We start from the raw sequence: 16,224 nt of genomic DNA on the forward strand, positions 1-16,224 counted from the left end.
CCCTGAGACAGACTCACTGAACCCGTGGAGTTCGATCGCACCCAAGTTAAGAACCACTGGTTTAGGATGGTAATCCTTGATCTATCTTTAGTTTCCATTGTGGGCTGTGTCGGAAGGAACGTGCCAGATTGTAAAGAGTGTGAAACTGTACCAGCGCGACTCGTCAATTAATTTTTAAGAAGGCAGCAATTGAGGACATTTCTTCTTTGTTTTTTTTCTGGCACACTTTGGTTTATCAAAAGCTTAACACAAAATTAGTTTGAGAACTACTTCTTGCTCTTGCATTCCCGCAGACACAGCCAAGTGTCAAAATTAGATACAGTACAATGTCAGTTTTGTAACCCCAACAGAAAGATTTCATCAGTTTTCCTAATCATTTTTTCTTTTTTAATTAGAAATGTCCCAAAGAAGGGTCCTGTGTCAAACTTAAATGTCCACTTCACCATTTCGCCTCCTTTTGCAACAACTTACTTTTGTTTGTGACGGTGCTGCAGGTGCCAGGAAGATAATCTTCTCGCCGCCAGCCTCCATATCGGTGAGACACGGAAACACGGGCCGATAAGGGCCAACTAAAGATTGTGTTTGTCCTTGTCACATGGCATGAGTGAAGGCCTCGTTGTACTGCGTTAGGCTACGGAGTAGGCGTTACGACGGAGCGGCGCTTGTGCGTTTACCTTCATACTTGTGCGCAATACACATCGGGTTCTGTTGCAATTTCACTCCAAGTCAGGGTGTCAACTACAGCTGCTATGGGATAGCACAGAGTAGAGATTCCTCTGCATTTTATGACCAATTCAGGAAGTCGTTTTTCGTTTCAGGAACAAGAAACAAAGCCGGGGGGAGAGTTGGCTCATCGCCATGGCAATTACTTAATGCCAATTTGCAACGGTGTTGGCCATAAACTCGCCAAAAAACAACAGCCACGTGCTCAGCGAACAGTTTTTATTTTTTTCCCCCTTTCATCACACACACATATTTACACGTTCAATCGTGGTCTCCCGGGCAGGAATTGACCTTACCGTGGCACGCCCCTCCCCGCCCACATTGCGCGGACAAGCAGCTCCCTCCGACATTGTTCGGGCAAGATTAGCAAAACAGCATGCGCTCTAATGGCGAAGTTGTCAGATCTTTCTTGTGATTTCTCGCTCAGGTATTTTCAGGACGCTGATATTTCTCCTCCAAGGAAGCAAAGGGGCCTTTAAATTTTTGAGTGAAGGGTATCTTCACTTCTTCACCATGCAAGTTTGCCCAAGGAAATACGCATCGCTGTCTGCTGCTGCAGATGTCGCCTCACTCACTTCGACCGATTGTCGGCAAAACCGAAGTTTCTGGACATTCTTCCTGTCAAGCAGGGTAAGAATAAATTAATATGACCTCATAGTTTCAATGTTTTGTTGGCATTTATAGTAAATAGTAAGTCAACAAACGTGTGGACAGTTAGCTATCGTTAGCTAAAAACAAAAATGAAGAACATTACCGTAGCACAGACATAGTGGTTTCTGCTCATTTTGGAGGTATTCGACTGGTCGTGTCTGCAAAGTTTGTTCTGTTGGCATTTATAGTAAATAGTAAGTCAACAAACGTGTGGACGGTTAGCTACCCAGAGCTATCGTTAGCCTTTGGCTAAAAACAACAAGGGAGAACATTGCCTTTGTGCAGACACGGTAGTTTCTGGTCATTTTTGAGGGATTCAACTGGTCGCGTATGTGCTCTTCCACAAAGTTTGATCCAGCGCAGACATTTTTCATAGTTGTTTGAGGGTTTAGGGAAGGGAATGAACCGGACAATATCTCTCTCGTGTCTCCCTTACACAAGCTGTAACTACAGCGCTTAACCATTTTAGTGATTTTTTTCTTGGCTTTGGACAACCACGCAATGCACTACCGGGAGATGGATTGCTTTTGTTTGTCCGCAGCAAAATGCACGTGCCGTCGCAGACATGACATCTTGCGTCTTGATTGGTTTACTTGGTCATGCGGGCGTGCTTTACGGTAACGTCAATTGGAATTGTTTTCGTCACGGAAACTATCCTTGGGGAAGCTGAGTACGCCATCAAACATACCAATCACGATCGATGTTACGACCCGCCATCTACGGCGTACAAGATTTGTCGACACACTGCTTGACTTTACTGACTGGCGTGGATCACGTGATGTACGCTGGTCATTAACGCAAGGAAAGACGCGGAAGTATAAACCGGACTTATGTGGGGGCGGGTTGCAGCGACATGCGTGTGCTTTCGATCAAAGTAGGCTTGCATACGTTGTTGATTTACAGCGACGTTTTTTTACTCTTAGCTGGTTGCAATCTTTTTAACCGATGGATGGCACGCAAGTTTGATTTGTGAGTCAACAACATGGCTTCATAATACAAGAGCTGTATTAAATATTATGCTGTTGAGTGTCAGTTTACTATTGTGGTTATCAATTATGTTGTCTTTTTCTTTCAGCTGCACACTGAAAGCGCATTAGACTCAATACAGTATTCACCATAATTATTCAAATGATGCGGTGTGAAATTTGATCATGATGATTCAGTTCAAGTGTTTCATTGCAGTGATGAACACTTTGTTTGATTAATACCTCTCTGTGTGTCAATGACATTTCCTTTGCAGAGGCAGAATATTGGATATAGCTCTTATTTTCTAAATCATCATATTGTACAAGTAGTCATAATTTTGTGTCTGGTCGGTGAATGTTTCAGTATCTGAAGAGCTTTTTTCAAAAACTTTTACAAAACCTAAATTACCCTGACCTGCAAAATTTTGTGAACATAACATTTTATTCTGTTTAATTCAATTCTTTGAGCTCATCCCACAAGGTTGTTGATGAATACATATTTTTAAACTATAAATCACATTTATTTCCCCCCCCCGTTTATCCAAAAGCATGCGGCATGGGTATTGTTATGTTTTTCGAACGACAGTGGCGCCGCTGCAAGGACTCGGGCGGTGAAGCTGGAGGGTCACGGTTCAAGTCCCACTGTGAACAAAATGGAAAAATGGAAAATTGTTGTTGGAGAGTTGCTAGGCAGCTTCCTGGCTACCGTTGATTTGCCCTTGGACAAAGACAACATCCCCACTCCCCAGGTGCTACGTTACTTCACTCTGCAAGTCTCCATGTGCGTGATTTGCTTCAACACAAAATTATACAGCATAGTGCCAGTTTAAAATTGCCCTTGAGAGATCACGATGACGATATTAAGTATAAGACAACACTTTACATAAGGAGCATTTCTGGTCGCACACGTCGTAGAAACGGACCACATGGGCAAGCGGCGGCCAGAGATGTGTTTACTCTTGGCTGCAAGCTCTCACTGTTTCTACAAACGACAGGACATCTACACACCAGCTGGATGCTAAATTTTCTTTCACTTACGTTCATGTTTCTCTTTGATACCGCCTGCTGAAAGTATTACTTGCTCAATGCATTTGTCAAAAGTAGCCATCATGGGAAAAAACGTGTTTTTTAAAAGCTAAATTAAACTTGACTTGGTCATAGGCAGTGTTATTATATTTTAGGAATTTTTACAATTGTTATTATTATTATTAAATTGTATTATTATTGTATTATTTCATTTTTATTTCATTTTGAGTTTTTTTTTTTTTTTTTTTAATTTTAATTAGTTTTCAGGGTGGTTTTGTTAGTTTTTTATTAGTTTTAGTTATTTAATAAATGCTTACTTTTAGTTTACTTTTAGTTAGTTTCAGTATTAGTTTTAGTTTGTTTTTTGTTTTTTTAAACGTGTATTACTTCTGCGCAATATTTAAAAAACAGAGTGGGAGTGACATCATCTGAAGGTGCTTTTCTATTGGCTGCTGCTCGAGACGTCACTTCTGTGTGACACACTTTCAAACGTCCTTATTCCTTTATTATAAAAATAAATCTACTTCAAATCCCATTTAAAATCATCCCCAAAGGCTCATGCATTATATTAATTGCCAAAGACTAAAATGAAGAACATTTTTGCCATAATTATAGTTTGTTTTAGTTAGTTTTGTAAACATCAAATGTAGTTTCAGTTAGTTTTCTTTTTTTTTTTTTTTTTTAAAAAAGCATTTTTGTTTTCATTTAATTTCGTTGACGAAATTGTTTTTAAGTTTTAGTTTTTTCATTAGTTTTAGTTAACTAAAATAACCTTGGTCACGATTCCATTGGTAATATTTGCAATCACGATTCAGAGAATCTTTTTTTGTTTTTTTTTGTACAAAACAAGATAAAATGGTGATGATGTAAAAATATTTAAAAAAAAAATATTAAGACAAATACATTTCTTTGAAACACTATAATTATGTGAGTTAGCCCAAACAAGATTTATTAAATTATTTTTTTCTAAATAAAAAAAGGTGCAATTATATCAATTTAAACAACACAAAATTAGTATTAATAATCTTTTATTTTTGTTTACAATTATGCCGATTTTGGAATTGTGGTGTGTAGCAAATGAAATTGTAATTGAATTTCGATTAATTGCATGGCCCGACTTGGCCATTTAGGATGTCAGTTTACAATGCTAGTAGAACTGCAATTTGCATCACATTTTATAAATAAGGATGCACTTTGTTGCAACTTAGACAAAACAATGACACAATAAAAGGTCATGGCAAGATCATATTTTTTAAATAAAGCTGACGTAAAATTATTGTAGCTTCATGATCTCATGTTCTTTGTTTGCTACTTGTACATATCTACGTACACACCTGCACGCGCACACAAGGCCATGCAGCTGGAACCTTGAAGTATATAATACTACAAAAATCCAGCGTGTTTTATTCTTCCAAGGTTTTGTTTTCCCTCTATCCTTCATCATCCCCTTTTTCATTGAACACAACCACAAAAGGCCAAAGGAGAGCAAAGTAAGTCCTTCTTATCACCAAGGTGATATGCGAAAATGGCGACAAGTTTTTTTGAAGAACAAAATGGGATTGCTTTGAGCTCATCAGCATTAACACGGCACCTGTTGCAATGACAACATTTGATTCTGCTGAATGTTGCAGGAGGAAAAAAAATTAAAAATCAAATGAATGCCTTGGGAGGAGCCAGCTGCTGCAATATGAACCTGACGTTTTGTTTGCAAGCAGCTGCGTCCACGATTAGGAGGAAGGAGGACGGAAGAAGGAGAGCGATGTCAAAAGAACAATATTGGATGAGCCTTTATACACATTCACATTCGTTTCTTACATCAGAAGATTCAGTATTTGTTTCTGCTGTGTGCAAAGCATCTTCATCTCTCCCGGATATCAACCTCATCCTCCTCATCATCGAGGCTTCTCTGACCCCCCCCCCCCTCAGCTATTCACCACCTGACAGAGTGCAGCAGGTGGTACACGGCATTTGCGGGATCCCGAGTATGTGTGGTTAAAAATAACACGACCCCGACTCTGGCCTGCGTGCTCCTTGCATCGCACACCGCGGCCCAACAGTAAATCCCCCCTCGCTCACCTCCACAGCCACCCCCCACCCACCATTCCAAAGTGCCATCCCAGTGCCAGATCCTGCTGCTGCTTCATGTTCAACAGATGAATAGGATTGCTCCAGTTTGACTATCTACATTTAAGACAATTTATTTAACACATCAATCACCTGGATTATTTTTTTTTTTTTTTTTGCAACATCGACTAGTTTCACATAAAGCAATGTTCGAAATGATTAAAAATGTTCAGTCATGACAGTGAGTTGTAATTAGTGGGCCTGTTTTTGTTGCTCTTCAATGAAACGGTCCCATGTCCGACTAATGGCAGACAATGAGACCCGTTATTATTTTCCAGCCTAATCGGTGCTGGGAAAGTCAATTTTCTCTGCTAAGTAGTTCAAAGTTCACAATTTCAATTTTTAATAATTTCACCCTCAAAATACTGCATTTCCCCATTTGTTGCAAACAAAACCTTGAACAAAAATGAACTGTCATTGTTGGAATGCTGAAGCATTCCCACATATGTTATTGTGATTTTTATTCTCCACACTTTTTTTTGCCGCGTAACAACTCCCACGTAATACTTCCAATTTGTACCGTTCAAATTTCAACTCACTTCAAAAATTGACGCCTCCCGGGGTATATACGTATATCGTCTGACTCCACATTACTTACAGTATTAGCACAATTTAACATTTAATATCAAGTTTTCCCCATTCATTTTCAATGGGATAGACATTTAACTTTTTCTAAGTATCACTTTCCATGGCCACTTCCATACATATAACTTGGCAAAGTCCGTTGTCCAGTAAGCAGGAGGTCAACATTTCATAATTTATCTCTCAATTTACTTCATAAGCATTCTACATGCATTCAAATCTTAGCATTCAGCTTTCAGCATTCCCACGCAATTTCTCCAGAAATTGCACTTAGTCTAGTTCAAAAATGGTTCACTTGGGATGCACTTGATTTTAAAAATGAAACTCATTTCTTTTGTTCAGTCTCTCAGTCTCACACGAAAGTGAGAAAACACCATCTTGTAACTTCATAACAGAATTGTTAACTTGCGCACCCATCCCAATATCAATGAACTCTGCCTAAACGAGACAAGATGACAAACTCAGCTGTCTGTAGCCCACACGAACCAACAGCAACCTTTCCAACACACAATACAGCCTTTCAGAAAGCGACAGCGGATGTCTTCTTTAACGCCTCGTGATCGACAAGCCAACACCTCCGCTCGATGTCATCGTGACGGCTCGACGACATGCGTTCGTTCGGCATGGGAAGGCGAGGCGAGCCGGCCCAGCAGAGCGCCTCAACATGGATGGCGCATGCAGGCTCCGTGAAAGAATCTGTCTGCAACATGACATAACAAATGATCCTCACTCTTTTCATCCTTAGTCGATTCGCCCCCCAGTGAGATAAAAGAAACTAAAACAAAGCGAGGACATGAAAATTTGTCACTGTGTATGACATTGTGACATAAAAAACCACTCTGATATTTGAAATTCAATATAAGCAGACAAAGCAATAACGTCGAGGACAAGTTGGGCATCAAGGGAGCTTGCGTCTCCAATAACAGCATAAACATACTGTATAATCCAGATATTAATTATTAACATATGCAGACAAACACAGACAAGCAAATATGAGAGCAGGTGCCAAGCTGCCCGAGACACCGTCCTCAACATTCCTAAGGCGAGAAGGAGGGACAAGGAATGGAGGCTGATATGGTAGCGCAGACGGTGACTCAGCCCGACAGCAAAACATTTATTTCCTTGTAAAATATTTTCACAGACGGCTTTCAAAATTTGATCTCTCCGCCGTGGTTTGGGAATATTTTAACAATTCAAGGGAGGTGAGAGGAAAAGTTTGCAATCAAATTTGTTTTCGCTGCCATTAAACATGAGTTTTGTCAAAACAAGACAGCTAGCTAAACCCCAACGTGAAACATAAACGTGCGATACATCACTGGATGCATTGGGCGATAACACGTATCATATGCAGCATCAGCATCAGACCTTGGGGGAGGGGGGGCAGCGTCTCTGCCAAGGAAGGTTTCATGGCAGCACACAAGCAAAGCAGCTCCCATTGAACACGGAGGCAAATATTACGGTCAGATGGGACTCGACCTCGGGCTGCGCAATAAATCAAATTATTTCGATTTATCGTCATTTTAAAAATCGAATCGTTGAAGACGTGTTAAATCGTGAACTTGAGTTCTGTCTTCTGACTGATTGAAAGCTGCTGTTTTTATGGTCTGTTACATCCAAATGTTATTGTAAGTTTTAATTTTGGCAGAATGTCAGTTGGGTGTTTACAATAGCTACCAACTACTTAAATGTGACATTTAAGCACAAACTATGAATGTTAAGTTTGTTAAAACTGATTTACAATCAGTATACATTACTGTTGTCTGAAACCTTTAAATAAATGTTTGTTGGGTTTATTAGCTTAAAATCGATTTAAATCATAATGGTGCTGAAAAAAATTGAGATTCTTTTGGCCGTATCACCGAGCCCTAATGCTGCATTCAAAGATGGTCAGAAGTCAGACTTTTCCGTGTTCAAAGCAGGAAGTGTGTACGGGAACGCCCCCTCAAACTCGGAAATTCCACTTGCGAAGTCGGACAAAAAGAAACGGACTACAAGTGACGTTACTCTACAATGGCGACCACAGACCGTGAATGGTAAAACACAATTTACTCAAGTATAAAACTAGATAGCTTTCTTTATTCATAAATATTCGACGTAACTTCACGTAAGGCAGCGTACATGATCGCTATTTTCCGGCATTAAATTATACGGTGAACTATACTAAACTGTAATGAATGCTTATGAAATAAGATAAAAACAATAAATGAAGCAAAATTACGAGAAGGTAAATTTGTTACAGATGAATGATTATATTCCAACCTTACAGGTTGCACTGTAAATTAACTAGAAACTGTATTTGCCTAACGGATATGCGCTTCACTCAAGTGAGTTCTCCGCAATATCCATCTGGTACCTCTCCACGGTAATTTGTTCGGGAAAAGGCGGGACATTCTGTACAATAAATCGAGCTGATTGGACGATGGGACATTCGACATGTTTGTTTTAACCAATCACGGCCATATGGGTGAAAATTTCTTCTTCATTCATGTGGAAGGGGGGGGAAAGCACGAACATCTTACCAGCTAGAAATGAATGAAGCGCCTCTCGCTCTTTAACATTCAAACGGTGAGTAATTCTGCGAGAACAGAATTCATTTTAGCATCCATTCGTCCATGTTGGGTTTGTTTGTTAGCTCCGGCGTCAGCGCATGGCTTCCTGGTTTTGTTACAGTTGCATATCCCACCCCCCCAAACACAATGCCGCTCTGTGATTGGTCCAAACCAGTCACTGGTTCGGGAACGACGGATATCAGAGAAAGGGGTACAAGATGTATTCTTGGAGGGTTGTCAACTCACAAATACCGCCAGAATTCATCTTGTGAGAGCAAGGTTAGTATTCGCCAGTCTTTTACATCCATTTGTCTGTCAAACAAACCAAAACTGTGTGCGTGCCTTTGTCTTTGCTACATTGTGGGGACCATACATGGATGTTTTGTGGGGACCGACTTGAAATTGTGGGAACATTTTGATGGTCACCACAAGTTCAGACCTCTTTTTGAGGGTCAAAACTTGGTTTTAGAGTTTAGCTTTGAATTAGGTTATGGTTGAGGTTAGGGTAAGGAATTGGGGGTAGGCAATTATTTTTCATGGTTGAGGTTAGGTAAAGGCATTATGTCAATGAGAAGTCCCCACGATGATACAAAGACAAACGTGTGTGCCCGCATGCCAGAAGCGAGACATGGCACGAAGACCAAGAGCGTCGGATGCCGTGGGGGGGCCCATCCATCTGGCTGTATCGGGAAGGACAGGTGCTACCTGTCACATGGGTGGGTGGGAGAGTGGGGGCCTATCTGAAAGCAGCTGCTCTCCTACTCTGACACACACACACACATACTCGCTTAAGTCCATTTCGGGGACACCATTCTGATACCCTACCTTTGAGGACACCACTTTCTGAATGTCTTAGAAAGATGCAAGTTGGTGTAATACAACACAAAAAAATCACAGAATGTAAAAATCACCTGGGAATTGAGCTTCCATCAAGATTTCACAGACCTGAATTTTTACCTTGAGATTGGGGACAGGGGAATTTTAATGTCCATTTTGGGGACCTCAGCAATACACGAATACACAAACTAATTCAAGTCACCTTTGAGGACCTTACCTTCCTTTGGGGACAAAGGTAAAAATACTATGTACATCATACATATTTAAGCATCCAGCAGTGAGAATCAATCTCAACACTGTTGAATACAGTATATGAAGGAGTTCACCTCTGAATGAAACCAAAATCACCTCAGACTGACAAGAAATGATCATTACATGTATAATCATTTCATGTTTTAAATGAGGGTGTGGCAATTTCCTCTGATGGCACCTTAAAAATCAACACCAAATACCTGCAAAAACAAAAAACATTTCCATAATAAAGACAATCAGTATGTTTCTATGCTTCCAGAATTGTGACCCAATTTCTTGACAGAAATGGTCTGTTGTGATTGTTTCTGCTGTATGTTGTTTTTAAAGTGATACTTTGCTAATATTGCTATTTTTAGTCAGATTTAATACTTTGCCTATCATGAATAACATTTTTAATGTACAGTTATTTGAAAATGCATTTAGTGAAATAACAGTATATTCAACACATACAACAAAGACATCGAACCAGTGTTGGAGGGATGCACTGTTAAAGAAGGAGGAAAAAAAACCCAACAAATTAGAATTTGGTGTCAGTTTATATTTAACAATATATACAACAACATAACAATATAACAATATAACAAGCAAAATATAACATTGGTGTACCAATACTATCCGAACAAGTGAGGAGAGTGCATCACTTATAGGAGGATTTCTTAAAATAACGAACCAAGAGACTTAGCATTTGGCAGAAGCCCTTCTCTTTAAGGTCGTAATGCGGTTTCTGACAAAGTTTTTGACACCAGTCCAAGTGCGATTTTTTAGGGCATGTGGTTCAGAATTAATACAGCGAAGGCAGTCCAACTTTTGTGGTACCTGGCATTTATGGATGAAGTGCATCATGTGCTTTTCGACAGCATATATTTCAGCATCGGTCCACTTACGTTTGGTGATGCCTCCTGTCATCTGGGAAACTCCCATATCTGTTAAAAGACAAACGCTGTCAAAAAATTTCAGTCCAAATTAAAAAAGTCAAAACATGACCTCTGCTCTTTTAGTTCCAATGTTGAATGCAAGTACGACATTGGTAAAGTAATACTGTTCCTTGTCTTCATAGGACCAAAGCTTAAAAATTAAATATACCTTTAAAATTTTAGCCTGGTCTATAGAGCGATGAGTGTTCACTCAAAGAATGCAAAGATGTAATCTCCCTTCTCCACGGGTTTTCATTTGAATAAAATGCAAAAATAGGCTTACTCGCCATTGTTAAGAAATGCAGCCACCGGTGGCCTAGTGTTGCACAGGATACCAGTATTAGTACCGTACCTCATTGTTTCAGTGTCAAAAACTGCTCGGTATCACTTTTTTTTTTTTTTTTTTTAAATAGCACCGGTATCTAAAATATATGTAGTCTACATTGTAGACATCAGTAAGTGGCACACCTCTTTAGTGCGTGAAGGCAGGAATATTGCTGCAAGCACTCCGTGACGTGCCAAGTGTTACATGGAGTTTTTTGCCTACATGGCCAACAGTCACAGCAAACCTGTAAGGCTTTTTTTAAGTTACTGTGGCTCGAGGCGAGGACAACTTCAATATGGCCAAGCACCTCGCTAATGGATGTGTCCCATTAAAAAACAAAAACAACAAAATTGTAACCACTGCCATTCTTATTTGAACTATTATTCTTATTATTGCAACACGGACCTATTATATGTTCCTTGTTTAAAAAAAAAAAAAAAAAAAAAAAAAAAAAAAAAAAAAAAAAATGAAAGAGTCTCTTGAATTTACAGAATACATACACGTAATGGTGCACGGTCAGTATTAGGGATGTTCGATACAATTTTTTTTCTCCAACTGATAATGATATCAAATATCGATACCACTAGTCAATAAAATTCCCCACCCATAAATGACAGATTATTTTAAAGAAAGACATCTATATCCCAATATATTATTTTTCCTTAAAATTGCATGAAGTTAATGGCAATTTTGTGTTCATATAATTTCTTGTCCCGTTTCGTAAAACGGCTGCAGGAGGGTGGCATTTAAATGTATCGGTCACCGCCGTGAGTACTGACACCTTAAAATAAGACTGGTATTGGCACCGATACCCGATATCAGTAGTCACCCATCATAGACAGTGGGATGCCACCTCTGTTTCAATTTGAGCCAGGAAAAACCCTGGTGTTGAGCTTAACTGCATTTTTGCTTTGTTCCTTGTTTCTGTAAATAACAGGAGAGTCAACTAAATTAAACCATGGTTACTGCAGTCTATCCATTATTTTCATAACCTTCCAAATGAACACCCATACTTATTTTACAGAACCTTACCTAGGAGAATCAATTACGTAGTATAGGCCAGTGAAAACCAAAATCAATTACGTAGTATAGGCCAGTGAAAAACAGTTTCTCTATCTAATTTTTGTTTGTACCTTCAATGAGAGTGGTCTTGGAAGAAGATGGAAGGGATGTTGCAGCCTCTTCCTCAACATCTGCTTCCCCTGTAGCTTCTGGGACTGTGAGATCACTTTCCTCATCGCTTGATTCCTCTGGGTCTTGTGTAGAGTCAACTTTTTCTGAAAATAGAGCAAAAACATTGAAGATTGTAGCTTTCAAAGAAGTGTTCTGTTAACGTGTGAGAGAACAAGCTAATTTAGCAGAAAGACAATCTTGACTTGGCAGCATTCACAATATGTTGTACCAATAAACACACATCCATACCTTGCGGGTCAATCTGAACGTCATCAAGGGTTTGACCTTTATACTGGGAGAGGGTTCCTTGCTCCACAGCTAACAACATTTTGCTCATTTTGGCAAGCTGTAGTGTTCCTTGTGGTAGTCGATAATACTGCCTGTGCACACGAATGTCATGTCCCAGAAAGTCCGCAAGTTGGTCTGCTTCATTTTCTTGAAGATTAAGAACCTGTGACATTGTAGCTATGTGCTTCCTGAGCCTTGTTGATGTTAAGGCCTCTGGATTTTTAGCACCACTCTCCTTTGCAAGCTTTTGGATGCACTCTCCCCCTCTGTAAGCAGTCATGGCTTCCGGTCTTCCAAACATGAATACATTTTCTTTTAAGACTCCACACATCTCACGGGTTTGAGCTAGGAGCTCCATGGCTGAGACCATTGATGGTTTTAGGAGCACAGGGACACCTCTTCCTCGTTTCCCCCTGATTTCTAATCTAGTGAAAAACTCGCACATCTTGTTCTCCAGAGGGGTGAGACAGGCTGCCATGTCCTCGTTATGTTCCAGCTCTTTCCTTTCTACGAAAGTAGACAGTTCCATTCTTGACACCTCTCCTTCTCTTCTTCTGTTGAAAATTATCACCTGAGCCAGTGTCACTTTCGCCAGTGCTGCATAATTACTCGCAGAAGGACAGAGTTTAAGCATTCTTTCTGCAACTTCTCTACTCTTTTCCACATGTTCGTCCAAAAGTTTGACATCTTCAGTGAAAGGTAAAATCTGTGGTGCATTCCACTTTGCCTCTGTCATTGTCGTCGTCGCACCTCTGCTAATCAATGCCTTCCATCTGAAATTTTTGATTGTCTTAAATTCTCTAGCATATTCCAACAAGCACTCATCTCTGTCAACTGAAGACAAACTATCACTTTCAATCAGCTCACTAAGTACACCCAGACTGTGACCAATTTTTAAGGCTAAGGAGGGTTTTTTGTATGTGTTGTTTTCCGAGTTGTGCCCAGCCAATACCTTCACTGCAGTTATCACACGATTAAAGTTTGCAGGATAGATGAGCTCCACTGCCTTGCGAATAGATGAATTCTTCCGGGCCTCTGTCAGCAGTCTACCAAGTTCTCTAAGTCTTTGCCTTATGTAGTCATGTCGGTTCTTTCTTGATCCATTTAGATCAAAGAGATGCTGTCCAAACTTTAAGAGTAGGTCGTCGTCATAGATCACACGAGTCACCTCATCGTAGATCATGCAGGAAAGTACAGTTTTTAATCCGTCACTAATTTCACATGCTACTGCAGTTTTTAATGCACATCTTGATTGAACTCGCTTTTTAGAAACACCTAATTCCTTCTCAGATTTTTTCTTGGCAGGACAGATTTTAATGTGCTTCCAGATTGTTTTCTTGGCATAGAGCCCTTGGCAATGAAAACAATGGATAAAATCGGAACCTTGTTTTCTTTCCCGAGGTCTATAGCAGGCCTGCAGATCTCCTTCTCCACTCCTCACAATAAGAGAATTGTGAGCATAATTTCCACGGCGTCGTAAAATATTCAACTCATCTCGTCTTGCCTGTGAATTCTTTGGATGCATGAATGCTTTCGCAACCTCTTCTTTATCTGCATGCTTAGCTTCTAGATGTCTTGCAATTTTTGATGAGGGCGTTAGACAATACAGACAGTAGTTCCGTTTATCATATACTCTCTTAATTTTAGAGTTTGAGGGTGGAGACACTTTGATAGATTCTGAAATACACTGGACTCTGCTTTTTTTCAGAGGACTTTGGTTTCTTGTCCCAGAGACCTTAAGTAGGCTCCTCTTCCTTGAAGTGTTTGTCTTTGTCTTCTCAGAGGTTTGAGCATCAATAGCTGAATTAGCCAAAGATGGGAAGACAGATGAAGATGATGTTTTCTCCAGTGGACACAAGTCTATGCTATCGTCAGAGTCGAACATATTTTGTTTTTCTGTTTCTGGAATATAATCTTTATCATCATAGTCTGTATCATCAGAGATCTCCGGTGATTCGTCCAAACATGTGGAAGACTGAAGAAAAGAAAAAGTGTACAGTTACCATAATGTATTGAGGAAAAACGTTTCTTTGTAAATCACATCTTTTTTTTTGTCTGTAGAATGTGAAAAAATAAGACATTCACATAAGGACATATATAAAGGCCAAACTACTCATGTCATTACAGATTAATATAAATTTTATCCTATTTTTTCACGCATGAAAATCTAACAGTGATAACTTGTATTTATTAACCTTACCTGAGGACTATTGGCAACATTTAGGATATCATCTGTGACTTCACATAATGGTGTCTGCTGAAATGACAAATACAAAAAATGATTACAAGAAAAAAAAAAAAAAAAAAAAAAAAAAAGAAAAAAAAATGCTAAAAATAATTTCACACTTAATTTTATAGGTGTTCAGGTGACTGCATCTATGGCAGGACATTTCAACTTAACATTGTCTATCCATAATTTTGGGGTCATTCAAAACAGCCAATTTGCCCTGACCTAATTGGTCCAGGCATTACTACAAACATACCAAACCATACTATTTGTTTGTTCAAATCACACCACACAAGGAACGTTATTACGATAGCCATGTGGACCGATAATTTTAGGGCCAATCAAAACAGAGAGACACGCACAATATGCCATAACCTAATTCACTAAAGGAATTTTTTGGGCTCCTCCACCCCACCACTTTTCAATACAATAATGACCTGTCAAATCTGTGTCTTTACAATTAATTTAAAAATACAACATGTTTTATCAAATTCAATTAACCATTCAGCCCTAATCAGTGCATGGTACAACGGTGTGGGAGAAACTGGATCTTACCTGAGGCCTGTCGCCAGCATCCATCCTGTCATCTCCCACCTCGAGAGGTGGTGTCTGCTGACAAAGATCAAACGTATAGGAATAAAAAACATGATAGAGAAAACAACATTACACAATGATATTTTTAGATAATTTTATATGCTTATATTTTACGGCTTCAGGTGACTGCGTTTGTTGCATTTTGGGACATTTTTTAGCGTCAAGCTAACTGGTCAAAGTTGAACGTGGACAATCCATACTTTTGGGGTCATTCAAACACTTCATGTCCAAGTCCAACTGAAAACAATACTGCAGCTATGGCTACCCATACTTTTTAAGTCATTTAAAACAAAGACACGCTTGATACTCAAATCATACTGGGGGACAGCAATTACGATAGGTGTGGCTTTTCATACTTTTCGGGTCATTAAAGACACAGATACACACTTGACACCAAAGCCTAATTGGGGACAGTCATTGTGACACCCCCGGTCTAGACATACTTTTGGGGTCATTTTACATATATGCACACACACTTGATACACAAGTCAGATTGGGGACAGTCCTAACTCTTGTAGCTATAGCGATCCATACTTTTGGGGTCATTCAAAAGACACTAGCACACACACTTGATACCCAAGTCAAATTGGGGACAGGCATCACTATTGTAGCTTTAGCGATCCATACTTTTGGGGTCATTCAAAAGACACTAGCACACACACTTGATACCCAAGTCAAATTGGGGACAGGCATCACTATTGTAGCTATAGCGATCCATACTTTTGGGGTCATTCAAAATACACTAGCACACACACTTAACACCCAAACCTAACTGGGGACAGTCACTGTAATAGCTATATCTATCCATACTTTTGGGGTCATTCAAAACACACTAGCACATACACTTGATACCCAAGTCAAATTGGGGACAGGCATCACTATTGTAGCTTTAGCGATCCATACTTTTGGGGTCATTCAAAAGACACTAGCACACACACTTGATACCCAAGTCAAATTGGGGACAGGCATCACTATTGTAGCTATAGCGATCCAT

At 39.6% G+C, this 16,224-nt stretch overlaps 1 protein-coding gene across 2 annotated transcripts; it reads right to left on the reverse strand.

Annotated features, from left to right (window-relative positions):
- Positions 1–10,232: 10,232 nt before the first annotated feature.
- Positions 10,233–15,526, reverse strand: LOC144014800 (uncharacterized). Of its 2 annotated transcripts, none has more exons than XM_077515081.1 (5): positions 15,192–15,526; positions 14,610–14,666; positions 12,371–14,384; positions 12,082–12,225; positions 10,233–10,632 (listed from the first exon to the last, which is right to left on the reverse strand). In XM_077515081.1, exons 1-5 carry the CDS (start codon positions 15,213–15,215, stop codon positions 10,388–10,390), a joined length of 2,484 nt encoding a protein of 827 aa, XP_077371207.1. In that variant the 5' UTR covers positions 15,216–15,526; the 3' UTR covers positions 10,233–10,387. The 2 variants fall into 2 exon arrangements, with proteins under 2 accessions (XP_077371207.1, XP_077371208.1); XM_077515082.1 differs by having other exon boundaries at positions 14,610–14,663; positions 15,192–15,268.
- Between the last annotated feature and the right edge of the window lie 698 nt (positions 15,527–16,224).

This window comes from Festucalex cinctus, chromosome 2 (genome assembly GCF_051991245.1).
Source record: "Festucalex cinctus isolate MCC-2025b chromosome 2, RoL_Fcin_1.0, whole genome shotgun sequence".
NCBI classification, from domain to species: domain Eukaryota; kingdom Metazoa; phylum Chordata; class Actinopteri; order Syngnathiformes; family Syngnathidae; genus Festucalex; species Festucalex cinctus.